At 45.9% G+C, this 21,978-nt stretch overlaps 1 protein-coding gene across 4 annotated transcripts in view; it reads right to left on the reverse strand.

The window, feature by feature from the left end:
* Window positions 1-21,978, reverse strand: part of LOC142571339 (band 4.1-like protein 4) — a 230,905-nt gene that overhangs the window by 12,513 nt on the left and 196,414 nt on the right. For 3 of the 4 annotated variants that reach the window (XM_075679609.1, XM_075679608.1, XM_075679612.1), the window contains exons 21-25: window positions 21,473-21,541; window positions 20,185-20,265; window positions 19,481-19,777; window positions 14,712-14,808; window positions 14,302-14,396 (exon numbers count right to left, since the gene is read on the reverse strand). In XM_075679609.1, coding sequence (XP_075535724.1) covers window positions 14,302-14,396; window positions 14,712-14,808; window positions 19,481-19,777; window positions 20,185-20,265; window positions 21,473-21,541 — 639 coding nt within the window. The remainder of the gene's footprint in view (window positions 1-14,301; window positions 14,397-14,711; window positions 14,809-19,480; window positions 19,778-20,184; window positions 20,266-21,472; window positions 21,542-21,978) is intronic. The other variant, XM_075679610.1, reaches the window with a different exon arrangement.

The following is a 21,978-nucleotide window of genomic DNA, read 5'->3' on the forward strand; positions in this document are numbered from 1 at the left end:
GCAAACCGAAATTGCTGGAGCTTGCAAGAGAGTTGGGTCTGGATGTCTCAGACAAACTCAGAAAACCAGAACTGCTAAGAGCTATTCTTGAGTTAGAAGCTGAGGATGACGAGCTGTCGGAATGCCTTGAGACCACTGAGGAGAGAAAGACGCAAAAAGAGCTAAAAGAGAAAGAAAAGGAGGAGCGCGACCGTCAACACGCTTTGGAAATGAAGCGTCTCGAGATAGAGATGGAACGCGCTCGTAATGGAAGTCAGGCACACGGTGCAGGAGAATGAGTATCGTTCAAAATGACTGAACTGATGCGGCCGTTTAAGCTTGGAGAGGACATTGGTTTGTTCCTGGTTAACTTTGAGCGAACGTGCGAGAAGCAGGGGTTCTCTTGGGAAACGTGGCCATAGCGATTGCTCACTTTGTTACCCGGCGAAGCGGCCGACGTAGTCGCTCGCTTGAAGAGAGAGGAGGCAGAGGATTTCGACCAAGTGAAATCGAGTCTGCTAAAAAAGTACAGGCTGTCAGCGGAGGCGTTCCGTCGGAAGTTTCGGGAAAATGAGAAAGGCAGAAGTGAGTCATATACAGAGTTTGCCTACAGGCTTATGTCAAACATGCAGGAGTGGCTCAAAGAAGAGAAAGCGTTTGGTGACCACAAGAAGTTCTGCAGTGTTTCGGGCTGGAACAGTTTTCTAGTCGGTTACCTGAGAACGTGCGGTACTGGGTCTTGGATAGGCCAGACGTTTGTACGGTGGCTAAAGCCGCTGAGCTAGCCGAGGAGTTTGTGACGCGTCGGGCTCGCGGAGCTAAGGACGGTCAAAAGGATAAATTTGGCTCCAAGTTTGAGAGGCCGAAGTTCACACCCATGAGAGCAAGGGGGGACACACGTAGTGCGGATGCGAGTGAAAGCAGTCCGACCAAACGTAAGGAGACGGTGGCAGCCGAAGCCGAACGCAGAAAGCGGTTCAAGACGAGGCAAGCGTGCGTGTGTTACACGTGCCAGAAGCCGGGTCACTTTTCGGCGCAGTGTCCGTCCGAACGTAAGGAGACGGCGGCAGCCGAAGCCGAACGCAGAAAGCGGTTCAAGACGAGGCAAGCGCACGTTTGTTATACGTGCCAGAAGCCGGGTCACTTTTCGGCGCAGTGTCCAGAAACAAAAACAAAAGTCGTGTTTTTGTCATTATGCAGCACTGACGAGAACATGAAGCTTCTCGAGCCTTACATGCGAGACCTCCTCGTGAACGGGAAAGAGTGCCGAGTGCTTCGTGATTCCGCAGCTACAATGGATGTAGTTCACCCCTCTTACGTAGAACCCGATATGTTCACGGGCGAGTGCACATGGATCAAGCAAGCTGTGGAAGCTCATAGCGTGTGTCTGCCCGTAGCAAAAGTGCTTATTGAAGGACCTTTCGGAGCACTTGAGACGGAGGCCGCAGTGTCATCTATGCTGCCCCCCCAGTACCCGTACCTATTTTTGAACAGGTCCGATCACCTCCTGCGCGAGAAGGGGCTTTTGTTTGGTGAGGCTAGCGTTCAGGCCTTAACCAGATCGAGAGTTCGGGAGCTCGCTGCAAAGGCGGTAGTTGCGGAGCCGACGTTGTCGAACAATGAGAAAGGGTCGGAGGCACAGCAAGCTGATATTCAGAGCACGTCCGAACTGAATAAAATTGAGCCTGTAGCGTTGAAGGCACCAGATACTGGAGAGGAAATGCCCGACACGGGAATGTTAGAAGAGCTATCTGCAGATTTGCTCATCGCGCCTACGTCAGATGGACTTAATAGGTTGCTAAAAGTCAGCCGGTCGGCTTTGATAGCCGAGCAAAAAAAGGATGGCAGCCTAGAAAACATGCGCTGCAATGTCAAGGAAGGTATCGCCAAGAAAAATGCTCGTTTTGTGGAAAGAGGTGGGGTCCTGTACCGGAAATATCTAGACCGCAGGGGAGTGGAGTTCGATCAGCTGATCGTGCCTCAGTGCTACCGTCAGGATCTGTTGCGCTTGTCGCATGGGGGTTCGTGGTCCGGACACCTAGGCGTTAAGAAGACTAAGGACCGTCTCTTGCAAGAGTACTATTGGCCAGGGTGTTTTCGTGACGCAGAACACTTTGTGAGGACATGTGACACCTGCCAGCGGGTTGGCAAACCAGGGGACAAATCGAGGGCGCCGTTGAAGTTGGTACCTATCATCACGGAGCCTTTTAGACGGCTCGTTATTGATACAGTGGTACCTTTGCCGGTAACAACCACGGGGTACAGACACACTTTGACTGTGACAAAGTTCCCTGAAGCAGTGCCGCTTAAAGAACTCAGTTCATTTGAGATAGTCAATGCACTACTGTCCATATTTGCGCGAGTTGGTTTTCCTGCGGAAATCCAGTCAGATCAGGGCACAGTGTTTACTAGCGCTTTGACGACAGCCTTTCTCGAAAGGTGCGGGGTAAAGCTGTTACACAGCTCAGTGTACCACCCACAGTCGAATTCCGTTGAGAAGCTCCACTCCGTCATGAAGCGCGTGTTGAGAGCATTGTGTTTTGAACAACAAACTGACTGGGAGCTGTGTCTGCCTAGGGTGACGTTTGCATTGAGGACCGCGCCGCATGCGGCTATAGGGTTTTCGCCAGCTGAGCTGGTGTACAGTCGCTCGCTGCGGTCTCCGCTTCGCATGCTTCGAGACGGATCACTGCCCTCTCCAATGGCTGCAGACCATCTCTTCCACAAATGGCCGCCTCCTGCGCTGGAGCCTCGCTTTGCAACAATATTCCTTTGAGGTGCATTACAAAAAGGGGAGTCTCAACGGTAACGCCGATGGCTTAAGTCGAGGCCCCTAACGTAGGAATCAGCCTCAAAGTTCTTTGTTACTGATGTTTTCTTCCTGAGGCAGGATTTTTTTAACATATTGCTTTTGTTTAGTGTTTCAAAGTGATGACGTGCTTTCTAGTGCAATTTTCCAATTTGTGGACGCGTTCTGGGTGCTGCTAGACTACTGTAAGGAACTAGGCAGTAGTATAAAAGGGGAAAGAGCCTGGCATGGCTTAGTGAGGGTTGTTTCGTGCTTGCTGACTGAGCGGTTGAGTTTCGGCATAGTTCTAACGCTTGCTGCGAACGAGAGAAAAATGGCAACTCTCCCGAAGTCACTTTGCAGTGTCCTGTGTGAACTTGAACGTGAGAACGAGGCCTTCTCTGTGCGCGGCGCTCAAGAAACGCCGAAGGACGACCGACTTCGGTTATGAGCATCATCGAGCGACATCCCTCCGGACAGCGGATGCAGTCCCCTGACCATCGGGATCTCCTTCTCCCGGCGGGGCGGTCTGTTACGTTTCGCCTACGACGCGCGGTATAGCCGGCGCGGATGCAACGGACGCCGGGGCTTTGTTCAAAGCGGCGGACATTTTGGCCCGTTCAGCGCTGCCGCAACGCCTCCCCGCCAAGCACGTCCAGGCATGTTTCAATGCCACGTGTCTTCGTGTGTGCGTGTGTGTGTGTGTGTGCATGTTGGTGCCCACGCTTGTCAAAGCGCGGCAGCCGGGGAGAGGAGCTCCCCAACTGTGAAGCGAGGAGGTCTGACCGGCGCCGGCCCGGCGGATGCGTCACCTTCTAGTCTCAACGTGTCTCTCAGCATGTCCGTGCCCCACCGTCACGTGCGCCCCATCCAGAGCCGTTCCTTCTTGCCCTCAGCTCCGAGAGTATAAAAGCAGCTGCCCCCGGACGCCAAGAAAGAGGCTCCGATTTCTTCTGTCAAGTAACGTGCTCTCCCGTCTCTCCACTTTGGTCGACCTGACCGGCCGCTCTTTTGCGATGCTAGAACAAACAAGTTGTTCTGTTAGCAGTCGACTCATGCTTTGCCGGGACCTTTGGATGCTTCCAGTTGTGCCCCAGGCCGCCAGGCCAATGCTACCCTTGGGGCTTGCGACCCAAGTGCACCAACTGTCATAGGCTCCCTTGATGTCCAAAAAAGCCAGCCATAGGGGTCTGTGTTCCTTTTCAGCTATTTCAATGCACTGTGTTAGCGAGAACAGATTGTCTTCTAGCCTCCTATGCTTCCGGAACCCATTTTGTAGCTCTCCAAATACCCCCTCGTTCTCTACCCATGCGTGCAGTCTGTCCTTTATAATCTGCATAACCACCCTGCAAACCAGTGACGTCACTGTTATAGGCCGGTAGTTATTTATGTCAGCTTTGTCCCCCTTTCCCTTATATATCATTCTCATCCTACTTAGCCTCCATTTGTCAGGTACTTTACCATCCACTAGCATTTTGCTCACCACCTCCCTCAATGCTTTCTTAGATTTCGGGCCCAATTTCTTTATTAACGTAATTGGAATACCATCGGGGCCTGCCGATGTGCTACTTGGTACCCTCTTCTCAGCCCTTTCCCACTCTTTTTGTCCAAGCGAAAGCAGTGGGTTGACCGGGCTATCCCTCTCCGACATACTGCATGTACCATTTCTCTGTTTTGTAAATTTTTCCCTCATCATGGTTCCTATATGCTCCATTGCCTCCTCTCCTTCTAACCGAGTACCTTGAGCTGTTACTATATACCTCTGCTCTAGGCTTGTCCTATTACCCAAGGAGTTCAGATGGTGCCAGAATTTTCTAGCTGCCTGTTTATCTTTTTTATTGCTTATTTTTGACAGCCATTGGGACCCTTTTGTCTTGATTTTCTCGTTGATCAAATAGGATGCTTCCCTTTTGCATTTTATGTAGTTTACTCATTTCCTCTCTACTTCTGCTTCAGGTTCTCCCTTACTTTTGGAATACCTGTGTTCCCTGGAGGCTTCCTGACATTTCTTTATGGCCTTCTTAACCTCTTCATCCCACCAGCTCTTGAGTTTTCGTATCCCTTGCCTAGTTTTCCTGACTCGCGCCTTACCTAGCTCACGCTCAAATAGTCTCATTAACTTTGGGTAAGTCCAATCAGTTTCAGTACCCTCTGATATTTCCTCTTCAATTTGTTTGGCCGCTATTTCCACTTGGCCTTCTGAGTAAAAAATCACATCTCGCGTTTCCTCGCGCGTCGTTCGTGCTTTAGTTTCCCTCTTAAAACTCAACTCGATACGTTTGTGGTCGCTACCTATACTTCTGGAGCCCTGTTCATCTATAATCATGGCTCCTAATCTATCGTACATCCTATGTGACATTAACGCATAATCTATTGTCGAGTGTCGACCCCCTACCTCCCATGTTATGATCCCGTCACACTTTTCAGTAGAGTTACAGACAACTAAGTTAAGCCTCTCACACATATCCAGCAGCATGTTACCTGTGGAGTCTGTGTACCCATCCATATCTTCAACATGCGCATTCATGTTTCCTAATACAATTACTTCACATCCTTTTCCTAGCTCATTGATGTCCGCTGCTATACAGTCCAACATTTTTTTGTTTTCCTCTTTAACATTTGATCCTGTCCAAAGGTATACAAAGCCTAGAAGTGTTTTCGCCCCTGCTACTTTTCCTTTTAGCCATAAATGCTCCTTGCATTCCTGATTGACCCTTTGCCAATTTGTATTTTTATGAATGAGTGCTCCAATTGCCCCACCCTTTCTGCTACCCTGCACTCTGTTGCAGTATTTCCATGCATAATCAGGGTTACAGGGCGGTTGTTCCATGTCCCTATGATGTGTCTCTACAAACCCATAAACCATTAAGTTCTCCTGTCTTAGTTGTTCTTTGATTTCCTCCCATTTTAGCCTATTTCTGCCACCTTGCATGTTAATGAACCCTATGTCTGACTTAATTTGGCTCTTGCGCTTATTCCTGTCACCTCTCCTACAGTACCGATGTTTGCGTGTTTGTGGCTCCTGCCTCGAATCGTCCACGCCTACACTGCTTCTTTCAGGGCTCTAGGTCCCCCTAAAAAAGCTGTTGCCTGGCGACCCATACTGCCCCCTATTCTTTGGCCAGTGGCACCACTGTAGTGAATGCCTTCCTGCACAAAAGGCCGGAAGCCGGTTCCGTACACGTCCCTGTTGACCTCCATCACGCTGTACCCGAGTCGTCCACTCAGACTCCTAATGACCCGATTGGCCTCAACCACCCTCCTTTCTACCTGGTAAGCCTGGCCCTGGACCTCTGGGATAGTGCATATGGTCACATGCACCCTCCCGGAGGCCTCTCTAAGCTTACTCAGCCCAGTCTCAATGTGCCTCTCAAGGTCCTGGCTTCTCCCCTTAAGCACGTCATTGAGCCCAGAATGCATAATGACCAAGCTGTCGCTCTTCGTGCTGACCCCAACTACTTCCCGCGCCTTGGTCATTGCTTCCGCCATGCCCTCGCCCGCTTGCGCCTCCATCTGTACTCGCCCGTCTGCCTTCACTCTCGCCATCACGCCCTGTTCGGCCCTCCCCACATTGGAGTCCCTTATCACCAGGACCCTTCTACGTGCAAACCGTTCGACTGCAGCCTGTGTCCGCTGCCCTTCCCTGTGCGCCCACTGGCGCCCCTGTGGCTGCTGCGTCGCCTCACTCAAGGCGCGTTGTGCAGCTTCACTATCATCATCATCATCAGCCTGGTTACGCCCACTGCAGGGCAAAGGCCTCTCCCATACTTCTCCAACAACCCCGGTCATGTACTAATTGCGGCCATGCCGTCCCTGCAAACTTCTTAATCTCATCCTCCCACCTGACTTTCTGCCGCCCCCTGCTACGCTTCCCTTCCCTTGGGATCCAGTCCGTAACCCTTAATGACCATCGGTTATCTTCCCTCCTCATTACATGTCCTGCCCATGCCCATTTCTTTTTCTTGATTTCAACTAAGATGTCATTAACTCGCGTTTGTTCCCTCACCCAATCTGCGTTTTTCTTATCCCTTAACGTTACACCTATCATTATTCTTTCCATAGCTCGTTGCGTCGTCCTCAATTTGAGTAGAACCCTTTTCGTAAGCCTCCAGGTTTCTGCCCCGTAGGTGAGTACTGGTAAGACACAGCTATTATATACTTTTCTCTTGAGGTATAATGGCAACCTGCTGTTCATAATCTGAGAACGCCTGCCAAACGCACCCCAGCCCATTCTTATTCTTCTGATTATTTCCGTCTCATGATCCGGATCCGCCGTCACTACCTGCCCTAAGTAGATGTATTCCCTTACGATTTCCAGTGCCTCGCTGCCTATTGTAAATTGCTGTTCTCTCCCGAGACTGTTAAGCATTACTTTAGTTTTCTGCATATCAATTTTTAGACCCACTCTTCTGCTTTGCCTCTCCAGGTCAGTGAGCATGCATTGCAATTGGTCCCCTGAGTTACTAAGCAAGGCCGTTTCAAGGCTACGCCGTTTCACCGGCGGCGAGCTGAGGACGGCTTGCTCTGGCTCCCTGCCTCCCACTTCGCCTGTAGGTTCTACCCTACTTTCTGAGTTTTTGCCAGCACTTTGTTGTCCTGGCCCGACCTTCTCCGCTGCCCGCGTCTCCAGCGCGTCGAGTCGCCTTTCCAGTTTGGCGCTCCTTTCTTTTTCTTCCTCAAGCTCGGCCACGGTCCGCATGGATGGATGGATGGAAGGTAGGAGCGTCCCCTTTGAAACGGGGCGATGGCAGTTGCCACCATGCTCAGATTTTTATTTTGCCTTTTATTTTTATCTGTGTTGTGTGTTATTGAATTTCTCGATTTTTTTTAAATACGTCTTCCTACCCTTTTAACCTTATGTCACCTCTCTGCTTTTGAGCCACCAATCCTCCAATCGCCTTTTGCTAATTTCCACCACATATTTATTTACATGACTATCATCTCTGAACCCTAGGGCCTCAGGAAGGGTGACTGTGGCCGCATCGACATCGGGATTGATACCATCACATTCTAGTATGAGGTGTTCCATCGTCTCTACATATTTACCACACACAGTACATGTGTCTTCTTCTTCGTTAAATTTCTTTTTATAGCTACGCGTTCTAAGACATCCTGATCTAGCTTCAAAGAGTAGGGCACTGCCTCTTGAGTTATCATAAAACGCTTCCTTCCTGATCTGCTGTTTCCAGTATCGATATAGTTCTACACTATGCTTCTTTTCCATTGAATTTATCCAATTTTTACCTTCCGCATTTTTAACCTGTCGTTTAATGCTCTGTCCTTTTTCGTCCTCGTGTCTGGCATACTTGCTGGTTAGCTTCCTAGTTCTTTTTCGCCATTGTGAGTCAACGCTCTTTCTGTATAGGTATTTAAATACCTTAGCTGCCCACCTGTTGTCGTCCAATTTCCTCAGACGTTTTTCGTATAGGATTTTACTCTGAGCTTCCCGTGCTTCGAACGATGCCCAGCCCATATCCCCCCTGTACTGCTTCGTTTGTGGTTTTCCCGTGGGCACCTAGTGCTAACCTTCCCACAGCTCTCTGATTTACTTCTAGTCTCGACTGAACATCTGCCCTTAAACACAGGACCACATTCCCGAAAGTAAGCCCCGGCACCATTACTCCCTTCCAAATGCCTCTCAGTACCTCATACCTGTTGTAACCCCACAATGCCTTATGAAATCCCGGCATCTCTTCGCCCTTTTGCTATTAGAGACTGTTCGTGCTTTTCCGTGTACATCTGCCCTTTGTTTATCCATACCCCGAGATACTTGTATTCGGCCACTCGGCTCCTCATTGTAAGCTCCTGATCAGTTGTATCGTTGAAAAACATCCCACCGGACTTAGCTGCACTAAAACTGAAACCTAAACTGTCTCCTTCGTCCCCACAGTAATTAACCAGAGTTTGCAAATCTTCCTGGCTATCTGCTAACAGTACAATATCGTCCGCATACATTAAACCCGGTAGTCGTTGCTCAACAACCTTTTCGCCTAATCTGTACGACAGATTATACCCTAGATTGCTTCGTTGTAACCTTCTTTCCATGCTTATCATATAAAGCATGAACAGCAGCGGTGATAGAGGACAACCTTGCCTTAATCCTTTGTGAACCTCGACAGTTGTCGTATTCTTGATTCCTTCCCATGTTATTTCAACATTATTTTCTCAATATAGTTCCTGTAGAAAATCAATTACCTCATTCCCGATACCTTCAGCTTTTAATATGTTTCACAGGAGTTCCCTGTTCACATTGTCGTATGCACCACTTATGTCCAGGAAGGCTAAATACAGAGGTCTATTTTCTGCCTTAGCTATTTCTATGCACTGGGTAAGCACGAACAGGCTATCATCTAAGCGCCTACCACTTCTGAACCCGTTCTGAAGTTCTCCAAGTATTCTATTACTTTCTACCCATGACTGCATTTTTAATTTCACCGCCTGCATCGCCAGTCTATATATAACTGATGTTATCGTAATTGGTCGGAAAGATTTTATGTTCTTCTTATCACCTTTCCCTTTATAAATCAAATTCATTTTACTCTGTTTCCAGCTGTGCAGAATTTGCTTATTTGTTATGACTGCCTCCAATGCTTTTATCAGCGTTTCCTTGCTTCTTGGGCCAAGTTCATTAATTAACTTGATTGGAATTTCGTCTATCCCCGCGGACGTGCATTTTGGAACATTTGCTTCTGCCTTTTTCCAGTTAAGATTGGTCAATTCTAAGCTGTTTTCTATTATGCTATTCTGTGTTGCTCCCTCACTTGGGGCAATTACCCTATCGTCTTTCCTAAATAACTCTGCTATAACTGAACCGATGTAGTTCACAGCGTCATCTCCCTCTAAACAATTTCCTTTGGCATCGTGAATCTGTTCCTCTTTTCTGTGATTAGCTTTACCCAGCCAGCTTATATGGTTCCAGAATTTTCTTGACCCCCCTTTAGTTGCATCGCGAACTTCAGCCAGCCAGCAATCAGAGGACTGCTTTATTTTAGCCTGGACGAGGTCCTGCACTTGTTGTTTCTTTTGTCGATAATATTCCCATTTTTGGCCTATTTCCTCTTCAGATAACTGCGCCCTCTTTGCTTCTCTGTGTTCCCGAGATGCCCACCGTCGTTGTTCGATGGCCTCTCTAATTTCCTTATTCCACCAACTTCGTGGCTTCCCCTTTCCTCTCCAGCAGTTTACTCCTTTTACCTCTTTTATTTTTGTACTAATGAGTAGTTCTAACTGATTATAATCCCACCTTTCCATGGGATGTTTCTTTATTGCTTCCTCTATGCCAGCCACTATTTGCGCTATTTGCGCGTCATTTAATTTTGCGTACTCTTTTTGGCTTCCCTGCATTTCTCTTTTGAGTAGGGCTCCCAACTGTAGACTAATACGCTTATGATCACTTCCGAGGCTGTACTTCCCCTCTTCGTCTATTTCCATTATTGCTAGCTTGCTATACAATTCCTGCGACATTAAGCAGTAGTCAATTGTTGTTTGTCTGTTACAGGACTCCCACGTGATTTGTCCCTCACACTTAGTTTCTCTATTTACTATAACTAGGTTGTGTCGTTCACAGAAGTCTAGCATCAACTTCCCATTACAATCTGTGTATCCATCCAGATCCTCGATGTGGCCATTCATGTCACCCAGCAGACAAATATCGGCACCTTCTCCAAACTGCTTTATATCGTCATCGAGACACTTCACTAGATCTTTGTTCTCTTGCCTGTATTTGTCCCCTGTCCCTAAATAAACTACTCCTAGCCATGCCTTTTTACCGGCAATTGTACCTGATACCCAGACATGTTCTTTGCAAGTTAACTTTATTCTTTGCCAATTTGTTCCTTGGTGTATGAGCATACCTACTCCTCCTCCCTTCCTCTCCGTTGTTGTTCTATTGCTCCCTTCCCAGACGTAGCCTTCAATAAGCGGTGGGTCTTCTAGATCCCTGAGGTGTGTTTCGCATAGCGCGTATACACCTACTTCTTCGTCCTTTAACTGCTGTTCTATTTCTAACCATCTCGCTATCTTTCTACCGCCTAGCATGTTTATGTACCTGATCCTGGTGTTAAATTTATTTGTAGTTTTCTTCCTGGACCTCCTAGTGGCCATTTTATTGGTGTCAGCCTCTATTGTTGCACTTTCTACACTGTTTCTACCTACCCCTATGCCCTGAGGCGCAGCGGACCCCCTAAAAATAAAGATCCGCAGCGCCACACAATTTTGCGAGAAACGCCTGAACCACTCAACGGCCTTTCAAAAGTGCCATGTAGATGCGAGACAACTCCTTTGAGTCGATAGAGTTGTGGCTATTGTGGTGTTTCAAACAGCGTTTCCTATAAGAATTGGTTTCAAAGGTCGTTGACTGGAAGGCCTTCCAAATGTGCCCGTGTGACATAGGTATAAGCCATGTCAAGACAATCCAGCAGCTGATTTGTTTCTTCGCGCACGACGCTGCGAGTAGGCCATGTTTTTCGTTTGTGCAATTGGTGTCGGCGTGATGGCATGGTGAGGTTTGCTTTGTGTGCTGTGTCGAGGTTGCGGTGATCCAACGTGGCATACGGAAACATCGCGTCAAGTGTCTAATGGTGCAGACAGCACTGGGGAATGCCGACAAGCGGGTGCCGGGAGGCCTGGGATTTGACGCCTACCGATGTGCTCCCTACTGACGCCGAATATGTTCTGCCGAGACCTGCGCAGTGGTGGCATTGCGATTCCGGACACCGTCTCATTTCAGTTTTACATCTGCTGACACTGCTGTACTGACATGCGCAGAACTCGACGACGGCGAGATCATTCGTCAGGTTTCTGCTGCACCGCTGGACGATGAGTCGGAAGATGACGTACCGTGTGCTACGCTGCCGTCGCATGCAGAGCGCGTACAAGCAGTGACTGTGCTTTCAGCCACCTATGGTGACCGTACGACCCTCACAGAGATTCAGGCTTATCTGATTGCGTGTAAACGGAACAGCGTGCAACGGCGCATTCATGATTTCTTCAAGCCTACTGCCGCGCCAGAATAAGTGCGTGGAAATCAAGGATTTTTTTTTCTTAATCTGCTTTTTCGGACACCTGTTTATTCAGACATTTCCATAGTCCCCGTGGGGTCCGAATAAATGGTTGGTGACTGAAGGATAAAGCTGTTGCGGCTCTTTGCGATTGCCTCTGATGACTCGCCAGATAGAGGTGTTATCACTTGAGGGCTTTGATTGACTCTTTGCAGTTGAAGGCCTTTGCTGGTTTTCTCTCACGACTGAGGCGAAGGATTTTTTCAAAGTCATGTCGCTGCGCTGCACCGTGTGCTTTTGGTTTGTGGATGTATATATCACATCCTGATTCAGTGGTGGTTCTCGTTGTTTCCGCACTTTTCCGTGGATTTGCTCCATTGTCCGTGCAAGAGTGGCTGATTTCTTTTTAGGACACCCTCCGTATGATGCAGCATGCTCAGCTCCACAGTTTGCACACCGAGGCTGGGAACGTGACGTACACTCCTTATGCGTATGTGCACCAGCGCATATCTTGCAGCGGATGGGGCCTTTACAATATTTCACTATATGCCCATGTCTTTCACATCTGAAACATTGAGTAGCAGACCCCATGTATTCCGTCACGGGATAACTGCAGAATCCAAGCGACACTTAGTTTGGTAAAGGGGCGTCCTTAGAGAATTCCAGGATGACCGAGCGTCTTCGAGTTTCTGTTACTACGCCATCTTCGTTAGGGACGTAAAAAACTTGCCTTTTAGCAGATATGACTCCTTGTTCGCTCAAATATTCCTTGAGGTCGTCATCCGAGTACTCAACAGGAACGTCCTGTATCCTCCCATACGTAGCAGAGTAGGAGTATGGAACTCAAGCTTCTACAGGAATACCAGATAGATCTGTCACTGTGGGGAGGCGATTGGCTGCAGGAAGTGTAGACACTGTCACCATGAGGCTGCCATGCTTGTTGAGACGGTGGCTGAGTATCTTTTTTTGGGCTGTTGTCACGACCGCAGAAGCCAGAAGATTTGGGTTTACTTTCCATAAGCTGCTGACAGGCTGAGTTGGCTTGAATATAACAGGAACACCTGCGGCTCTTTTATTTTGGTAAGAGACAACAGTGAAAGCTGTCTGGTCCATCTCTTCGTTGTCTCCTGTAGATTCCTTTGTCTCGATCTCATCTCCAGGTAGCCATTTCCTTGCTTGCTCATCTTCTCTGTGGTCTACAGAAGGAACATGCTGACCTGATTGCTGATTGCTTGCGACGGATGCCATCAGAGCATCACGAAGCGCGACCGACGGTGGAGGCTCGCCGCGCTGCTTTGGTCTGGTGCATTTCGCGAGACGCTTGATGTGCTTCTCTTGCAGGACGGTGACCCCCAGACCAGCGTTCAGCGAGAGAGGCACAAAGAGTAAAAATGAACTGTACACTTGCTAAAAAGGACTTAAAATTACAGACGGGCATTAAGAAGCGAGCCCATCGCTCGTCATCATCTTCTCATATTGTGTCTATCCACATTGTCACCTTTGATCAGAGCTATTCTGCAGTGTATCCTGACAAACTTTAGCACCTTTCCTGAAAACCCTTCCAATGTTGCCTTGCTCTGATTTATGTTGTCATCTGCCCATACTTACCGTTGCCACAGGCTGAAGTGCGAATTGGAAAATGTTCAATGTAGATTGCTTTAAAGGGACACTAAAGGAAAATACTAAATTGAGCTAAATTGATAGATTAGGCTTCTGCAATGACAAATTCGTCATCTGTAGCAAGAACAGAGCATTTGTAAGCAAGAAACTGACGAAAATGGAAAATCGGAGTGGCGCCACCTGTTGTGGACTATAGTACTTTTTTCATGTGACATCAGCGTTGCAGACTGACAGCGCCACTGGCAAACAGGGAGACAGAGACAAGATGTGCACAAGTGAACAGTGAGCAGCAAAAGAAGAGAGTGCCTGTCCTGCATGCAGTAAGAGGGAGTGGGGAAGCAAGCGGGAGGCAAAATATTTGGAGCAAGGTGAGCAGTTTGTGGAATGCCGTTGATGTGAGTGGAGAAAGCAATGGCTAATTCGCAGATGATAGTAGCAGAGGAGAAGAAGATGTGGAGATTACGTCAACTCCTCAGTTTTGGGACAAGCAATTCAAATTGAAGAGTGGCAGTGGGACTTCTGGTGGCAAATTTTCTACACAACAAAGTTGTATATTGGTGTGCAGAAAACGATGACAGACTTCTATTAATGTCCCTTTAAAGTTCAGTGTCAAATAGCTTTACAATTGGTCATTGAGCATGCTGCAGCTACAAAACTTATAATCGGTTAATTAAACTTGCAAATTTAGCGAACAAGGATGCACAGATGCACGTTCAGTGTGATTTGAATTTTCTGAATTTTAATTTATGATGATATAGTACAGGAACACCAGATTTTCGACGTTGTATACTGCTTCGGCACACTTTACCTGATGATACACAAACGTGTACTGTTTTAAGTTGCGTTTTCAGTACTACATAATTAAGTCATGCATCATGACAGGTACTGAAGAGTAAGAATAAATGTTCTGCAAACCTTGTGGAAGCCATTAGGTGTGGTGCTAGGGATGTCAATCGAGGACTTTCATTCATTGCTGCCTGTGGAGATTCCTGTAACCAAAAGTGAGATTCCTGTAACCAAAAGTGACATCATAGTTTTCAATTCACTGCTGTTTTTGTATAAATTGGATTAGTATTACTAACTCAGTGGTCAATGTTACAGGTGCCTGAGTAGGCATTAAAGTTTATCAATCCATACTTTCCTTACGAAATCGCAGGCATTCACTAATCTGAACTTCATGTCTCATAGAACATAGAAACTTCACAAATTTTGAAAGCGCTTTCAGCAATTGTGAGTAAAAGCTTGCTGGAAGTAAAAAGCCAGTATGATAGTTGGAAGGCACTGTCCTCTCAAAACCAAATGCAAGAAAAGAAAGAGATGCTTACTGTGAATGACTTGTAGGAGATGCCGCCATTAGCCAAGGTTGTCATGCAAGACGACACGGTTGTAGTGGGTGCCAGGAGGTTGCTTGTGGAAGATGCTCTAACGAAAATAAATGAAACCAACATTTGATACATTATTGTGCAGTGCAAAAGCAAAGCACATGACAAGTAAGAAATAAGTACACAGACTAATTCAGTATCTTGCCACCTAAAATGAAAAAGTACATCAGTGAATTGTACACATAAAAAGGAGTGTAGACATCAAAGTCTGCAAAGTGTTGAATTTGCAAGGTGTTTAACACATGGTAAATCAGTAATCAATCATGTAATTGAGAAGTACTATACAGCGTATTATCAGCCTCTCTATGTGGTTCATTATGCAAAAAAGAAGTGAGGCATGCAAACAGGACACAAGAGTAAAGAAGTGGACAACACGAGCGCCGACTATCAACTGAAGGGAGCACTGAGGCGAAAAAAGAAGAAGACACAAAACTCATCTGTGCATGCTCAGGAATGGTAACACCACGTGTCAGTCGGGTACACGTGCCGGTCTACGTGAGAGATAACTGTTAAGACACTTAATCTCTTCCTTATGTAAAGTAATCGAAGGCTGACTCACGCACGCACTTCCACCATTAAAGATATGCCATGCCTCTACCATAAGACGCGTATCTTCATTCTTATGCCTGTACAATATCGCGCATTCATCTAACTCTGGCGTGCAGTTACAATCTCGGCAATGTAGCGAAAGATTAGAAGGCGACCCACCGGTTAACGACCTTTTATGTTCCATTAGCCTCTGATTGATACACCGTCCCATTTGCCCTACGTAGAACTGGCCACAGCTAAGGGGAATTTTATACACCACACCCATACGACAGTCAGTAAAACTGTTGTTCTTATTGTGCTTCACTGGACAAATATCTGTTCGTTTTTTGCCTTTTACCCGCTCCTTTTTATTCTGTACGGCAGCACATATCTTACCTAGCTTATTGGAAGCAGTGAAAGCAACATTAACATCATATCTACTTGCAACTTTTTTAAGCCTGTGCGACACTGAATGAATATACGGAATAGCCACTACTCTTTTTTTGCTACTACTGCTTTCTGTAATCACGTCCGTCCCTCTCGAAACCGACTTCTTTAGGCGCTCAGCCACAGTGGCCACCGCTACACTAGGATAACCTGCTTCTAATAGGCGCCGGACCTGCGCATTAAAACTGGCGCTCATTTTGTGCATGCAGGATCTGGTGAGGGAAGACTTAGGGCACGACATGGCGATTCCGTTTTTTACTAATTTAGAATGCTTGGATTGAAAGTTTAGCAACGGCTTCGAAGTTCTTGGGGAGTACTGCCAACAAACATGGTTTTGTTCGAAGATCAAGGAAATGTCAAGAAACTGAATTACGCGTCGCTGAGGAAATTTCTTGGTAAACTTCCCCCATAAAGTTTAAATTGATCACTTACTGAGGTAACAGCGGAATCGAATTCTTCCCTATTGCAGAAAATCAGGTAATCATCAACGTACCGAAATATCTTGATAACGCTATCACCTAAGGCTTTCTCTAAGCAGTTGTCAACCTTACTCAGGTAAATATTGCTAAGAATAGGGGCAACCTTTGAGCCAATACAAATGCCTGATTTCTGCAGAAAAACACCATCTCTCCATCCAATCAGCGTCGACTTCAAGTACATTGAAAGAATTTCTAGAAAAGCTGCCGTGGAAACATCGCATCTGTCAATAAAAGCCGATTCTTGCACTTGTTCTTTAATGCACTCATTTACGGAATTTAGTAACCCGTCATGCGGCAAGGAATAATACAGGTCTTCGATATCCATACTAAAAGCTGTACAATCACCACGATTTTCCTCTCTCAAATACTGAACTAGTGCCTGAAAATTACGTAAGCAAAAGGGGTCTGAAAAAACTAGTGAAGCTAAGCAGTTCTGTAGGTAACCGGCGACACAGACCTGCCATGTCCCTTTCTCTGACACTATAGCACGAAAAGGAATTTCTTGTTTATGGGTCTTGGCCAGGAGGAACAGTTCTAAGGTGAGGGATTTAGCTTTCTTGACATTACAGACAAGCCTATCAAGATTTTGTCTTGACAAGAGGTCAACCGCACGTTGCTTAACTACCGAAGGCTTGAGTTTTACTGGCTGTAAATTCTTTTCTATGGCTGAAATCGCTTTTTCTGAAAACATGTCATCTGGCATAATTACGAAATAACCTTCCTTGTCAGATATTACTGGTCTAAGTTTATGCTCCACAAGGTAATCAACTGAACTGAACTGAACTATCAACTGAACGCTCACGCTGTATTTCGGATTGCATTGCTAGCATTAAACAATCAAATGCTCATTTTAAGACGCCTGACCCTGTCCGACCGTTAGTTGATTACCTTGTGGAGCATAAGCTTAGACCAGTAATATCTGACAAGGAAGGTTATTTCGTAATTATGCCAGATGACATGTTTTCAGAAAAAGCGATTTCAGCCATAGAAAAGAATTTACAGCCAGTAAAACTCAAGCCTTCGGTAGTTAAGCAACGTGCAGTTGACCTCTTGTCAAGACATAATGTTGATAGGCTTGTCTGTAATGTCAAGAAAGCTAAATCCCTCACCTTAGAACTGTTTTTCTCGGCCAAGACCCATAAACAAGAAATTCCTTTTCGTGCTATAGTGTCAGAGAAAGGGACGTGGCAGGTCTGTGTCGCCAGTTACCTACAGAACTGCTTAGCTTCACTAGTTTTTTCAGACCCCTTTTGCTTACGTAATTTTCAGGCACTAGTTCAGTATTTGAGAGAGGAAAATCCTGGTGATTGTACAGCTTTTAGTATGGATATCGAAGACCTGTATTATTCCTTGCCGCATGACGGGTTACTAAATTCCGTAAATGAGTGCATTAAAGAACAAGTGCAAGAATCGGCTTTTATTGACAGATGCGGTGTTTCCACGGCAGCTTTTCTAGAAATTCTTTCAATGTACTTGAAGTCGACGCTGATTGGATGGAGAGATGGCGTTTTTCTGCAGAAATCAGGCATTTGTATTGGCTCAAAGGTTGCCCCTATTCTTAGCAACATTTACCTGAGTAAGGTTGACAACTGCTTACAGAGAGCCTTAGGTGATAGCATTATCAAGATATTTCGGTACGTTGATGATTACCTGATTTTCTGCAATAGGTAAGAATTCGATTCCGCTGTTACCTCAGTAAGTGATCAATTCAAACTTTATGGGGAGGATTAAAGTTTACCAAGGAATTTCCTCAGCGACGCGTAATTCAGTTTCTTGACATTTCCTTGATCTTCGAACAAAACCATGTTTGTTGGCAGTACTCCCCAAGATCTTCGAAGCCGTTGCTAAACTTTCAATCCAAGCATTCTAAATTAGTAAAAAACGGAATTGCCATGTCGTGCCTTAAGTCTTCCCTCACCAGATCCTGCATGCACAAAATGAGCGCCAGTTTTAATGTGCAGGTCCGGCGCCTATTAGAAGCAGGTTATCCTAGTGTAGCGGTGGCCACTGTGGCTGAGCGCCTAAAGAAGTCGGTTTCAAGAGGGACGGACGTGATTACAGAAAGCAGTAGTAGCAAAAAAAGAGTAGTGGCTATTCCGTATATTCATTCAGTGTCGCGCAGGCTTAAAAAAGTTGCAAGTAGATATGATGTTAATGTTGCTTTCACTGCTCCCAATAAGCTAGGTAAGATATGTGCTGCCGTACAGAATAAAAAGGAGCGGGTAAAAGGCAAAAAACGAACAGATATTTGTCCAGTGAAGCACAATAAGAACAACAGTTTTACTGACTGTCGTATGGGTGCGGTGTATAAAATTCCCCTTAGCTATGGCCAGTTCTACGTAGGGCAAATGGGACGGTGTATCAATCAGAGGCTAATGGAACATAAAAGGTCGTTAACTGGTGGGTCGCCTTCTAATCTTTCGCTACATTGCCGAGATTGTAACTGCACGCCAGAGTTAGATGAATGCGCGATATTGTACAGGCATAAGAATGAAGATATGCGTCTTATGGTAGAGGCATGGCATATCTTTAATGGTGGAAGTGCGTGCATGAGTCAGCCTCCGATTACTTTACATAAGGAAGAGATTAAGTGCCTTAACAGCTATCTCTCACATAGACCGGCACATGTACCCGACTGACACGTGGTGATATACCATACCGGAGTTTGCGCAGATGAGTTTTGTGTCTTCTTTCTTTCTTTCTTTCGCCTCAGTGCTTCCTTCAGTTGATAGTCAGCGTTCGTGTTGTCCACTTCTCTACTCTTGTGTCCTGTCTGCACGCCTCACTTTTTTTTTGCATAATGAATCCTTACCAACTAGCTCAGCTTTCTGTTGTTCTCTCTATGTGGCTTTCTTAGACTATAAAAAGATTGTGGGAGGCAGTGCGAAGAGGTAGCCGCCGTAGCCATAGACCGGCTAGCCATGGTTCAGTGGGATCTCGGGAGCGGCCCACACTGCAGCCGCTGAGGTCGACTGCACTAGCCTGTTCATACTCATGCTCTCTGCACGTGAGCCCATCTTCTTCTTTACCTGCTTTGGAGGTGATAGCTGCCCCACTACGAGGTGTTTGATTCAGTAGAAATGCTAGCAGTTACGGAGGCACTGCATAGTAAAGGAGTACGAGGGGATTTCCAATCGTAACTCACTTTAGCAATCAGGCTGGATACTCTTCCATCGCTACATGATAACTGAATGACGGTGCAAATAAGACAGCAATGGCTATGTGCTGTAAACTAAGGTGGGCAAGCAGAATACGAACCTCGATGTGAAGACTGGCAGCTTTCCATTGCTAGCGGGAGCTCTAACAGCCATACCGGAGTTGATGAGTGGTGACCCATTTGACATCGACACTGGAGTCATCAAGGGGCGTGGAAATGTGTCCCTCGTCAGCTTGGGCGATGACTCATAAGGTCCCGATGCTGACGGAAAGTCCAATGGAATTTTGATGGAGGTGGCTCCAGCCACATGTGCAGCAGGAGATGAATGCAACGTTGAATAGGGTGGAGGAGGACCATCTTCTTCCTCCTGGCCGTTCTTGTTTTCCTTGGCTGCACGGCTGAGCAGAATCGAACAGAACCTTGACACCAGTACATTGGAGAACAAGCTTGTTACTTGTGCTACTACATATGCAGTGTAAAAAAATATATTAAAGGTTTGTGTATAATTTGTTAAGCAGAAATGTCCAAACTCTCAAAACAAAACTTGGCATGTGCAAGCTATTCATGTATGGTCCCTAACAATGCTCCAATAGTTTCTGAGGAGCATTCAGTAACTTATCTGGTCATCACACTTAACCACTGCCTGACTTTACTGCCTTGTATAAGACTTTTCTAAAATACTGGAAAGCAATAAAGAATGAGATTACTGCTATCACTACCAGAAGCACAGAGATTGCTGTACTGCTCAAGGTTATGTTCAAAGTGACTGAGAGAGAGTGTGTACAATGCAGCAAATTTCAACTACCTGGAGGAAATCTTAGCCATTCTGTAGTTTGGCCGGCCTGCAGTGGGCGAATAACGGATCTTGAAGAGTCTGGAGTCGGTTCTGTTTTAAACATGAAAAGAATTAAAAGGGATATCTTGAATTTAGAAACAAATGTGTAAGCCCAAGACAAAGCATGTACTGCAAGGACAAGTTGTACAAAAAGAAAAAAAAGATGCACGAAAGATGCATTCTGTGTAACAGAGTACTGTTTATTTATTTATTTATTCATTTATTAGTATACGTACATTAGAGCCTATTCGGGCAATACAGTAGAGGGGGAAGATTACATAATGAAGACATACGAAGTATGCACCACATACATGAGTGAATATTAGAAACAGAAAAAGTGTACAATTAGCACAGTAGCCACAATTAGCATGCCAAAGAAAACTCGGAAACTATACGATTCAGTGACGGTAAAGAGAATCAAAGGGAATGTGAAACTTATCGTAGAGGTACCCAACTATTGCGACTCTGCATCGAGGACGAGAGACGGGTTCTTGTAGTGGACGAGGAGACAAAATGCTTCATACAGCATGTACATATAGCAGGTAATAGCATACAGGTAGCAGTGCCTAAGAGCACACAAGACTGACGGGACGGCTGGTGGCGACTCTCTAACAATAGGCTGGCTCTGCATTAAATCCCTTTGGGCATCCATCGTCGGCAGGACAAGGCAGGATGAGTGCTGACATCAACTGCATGGATTTCCTCTTTCGTCGAAGGAGAAGTTCAAGCTGCATAAAACCAGTCTCCCCGACGCGGGTCAGCAGTTTTGTGGAATTCTGAAGGCTGCCAGTAGATTCATCATGGTGCTCTGTCCCCCCGGACTACTCAGTTCAACCCACAGAAAGGGTTTGGCAGTTTCCTGGAACTTTGCCGATTGTCACCAAGGGCAACCACTTCAGAATAATGAGGTGAGGAGGGGGGAGCGCCATGCCTTGATGTAGGCATGCAGTGTGGCATAACATCAACCAAACAAAATGAGACCCCAATAATAGCACTAGTAAGATGCTAAGCAAAGACAGAACATACACTGATTATGGCATGTAAAAAAAGGCATAGATAACATTTATGAACAACAGAACCTTGACATCAGTACATTCAAGAACAAACTTGTTACCCATACTGTTACATGTGCAGTGTAAAAATATATATACATATATATTAATGGTTTGTGCATAATTTGTTTAGCAGAAATGTGCACAACTCTGCACGAGCTTATTAATTGAGAGAAGAAAAATGAAACAAATAATGCAATGCTCACTCCACTTTGGTGTACTTGATGTCCTTCTTCTCCTCCTCAGTAAGTGTAACTGGATCAATCAAGTGATACCTGCACACGGCATAAATACATGCACAAAAACAATATAGTTATTGACACTTCAAATTCTTCACTTATTTTGCTCACAGATTATACAGACAAATGACAGGATGCCATCTGCTGATAATAACTGACACTTGGCTCATCCAGAATTACGGTTACCTCTGCGCATATTGAAGCCACTTAACCAAAACAAGGCTCTCATGTCGAGGATGACTAAGTGTAAGGCATTCTTCCTTCCTCTCCACTATGGAGTTATAATACTCTTTTGGATGCATAATATCATGTTGTGTGTATACATACATTTGTAAATAACTCACAGTGCTGTTTTAAACTACCTTATCTATCCTTAAGTTAGTCATACTTCAGATCATATAAGTAAATGTGTGAAGTACACTGACATTTACATTAAAGCAAGTCAGCTGCATCAAAAGTGTCCACATGCAGCC

Source organism: Dermacentor variabilis, chromosome 2 (genome assembly GCF_050947875.1).
Source record: "Dermacentor variabilis isolate Ectoservices chromosome 2, ASM5094787v1, whole genome shotgun sequence".
NCBI classification, from domain to species: domain Eukaryota; kingdom Metazoa; phylum Arthropoda; class Arachnida; order Ixodida; family Ixodidae; genus Dermacentor; species Dermacentor variabilis.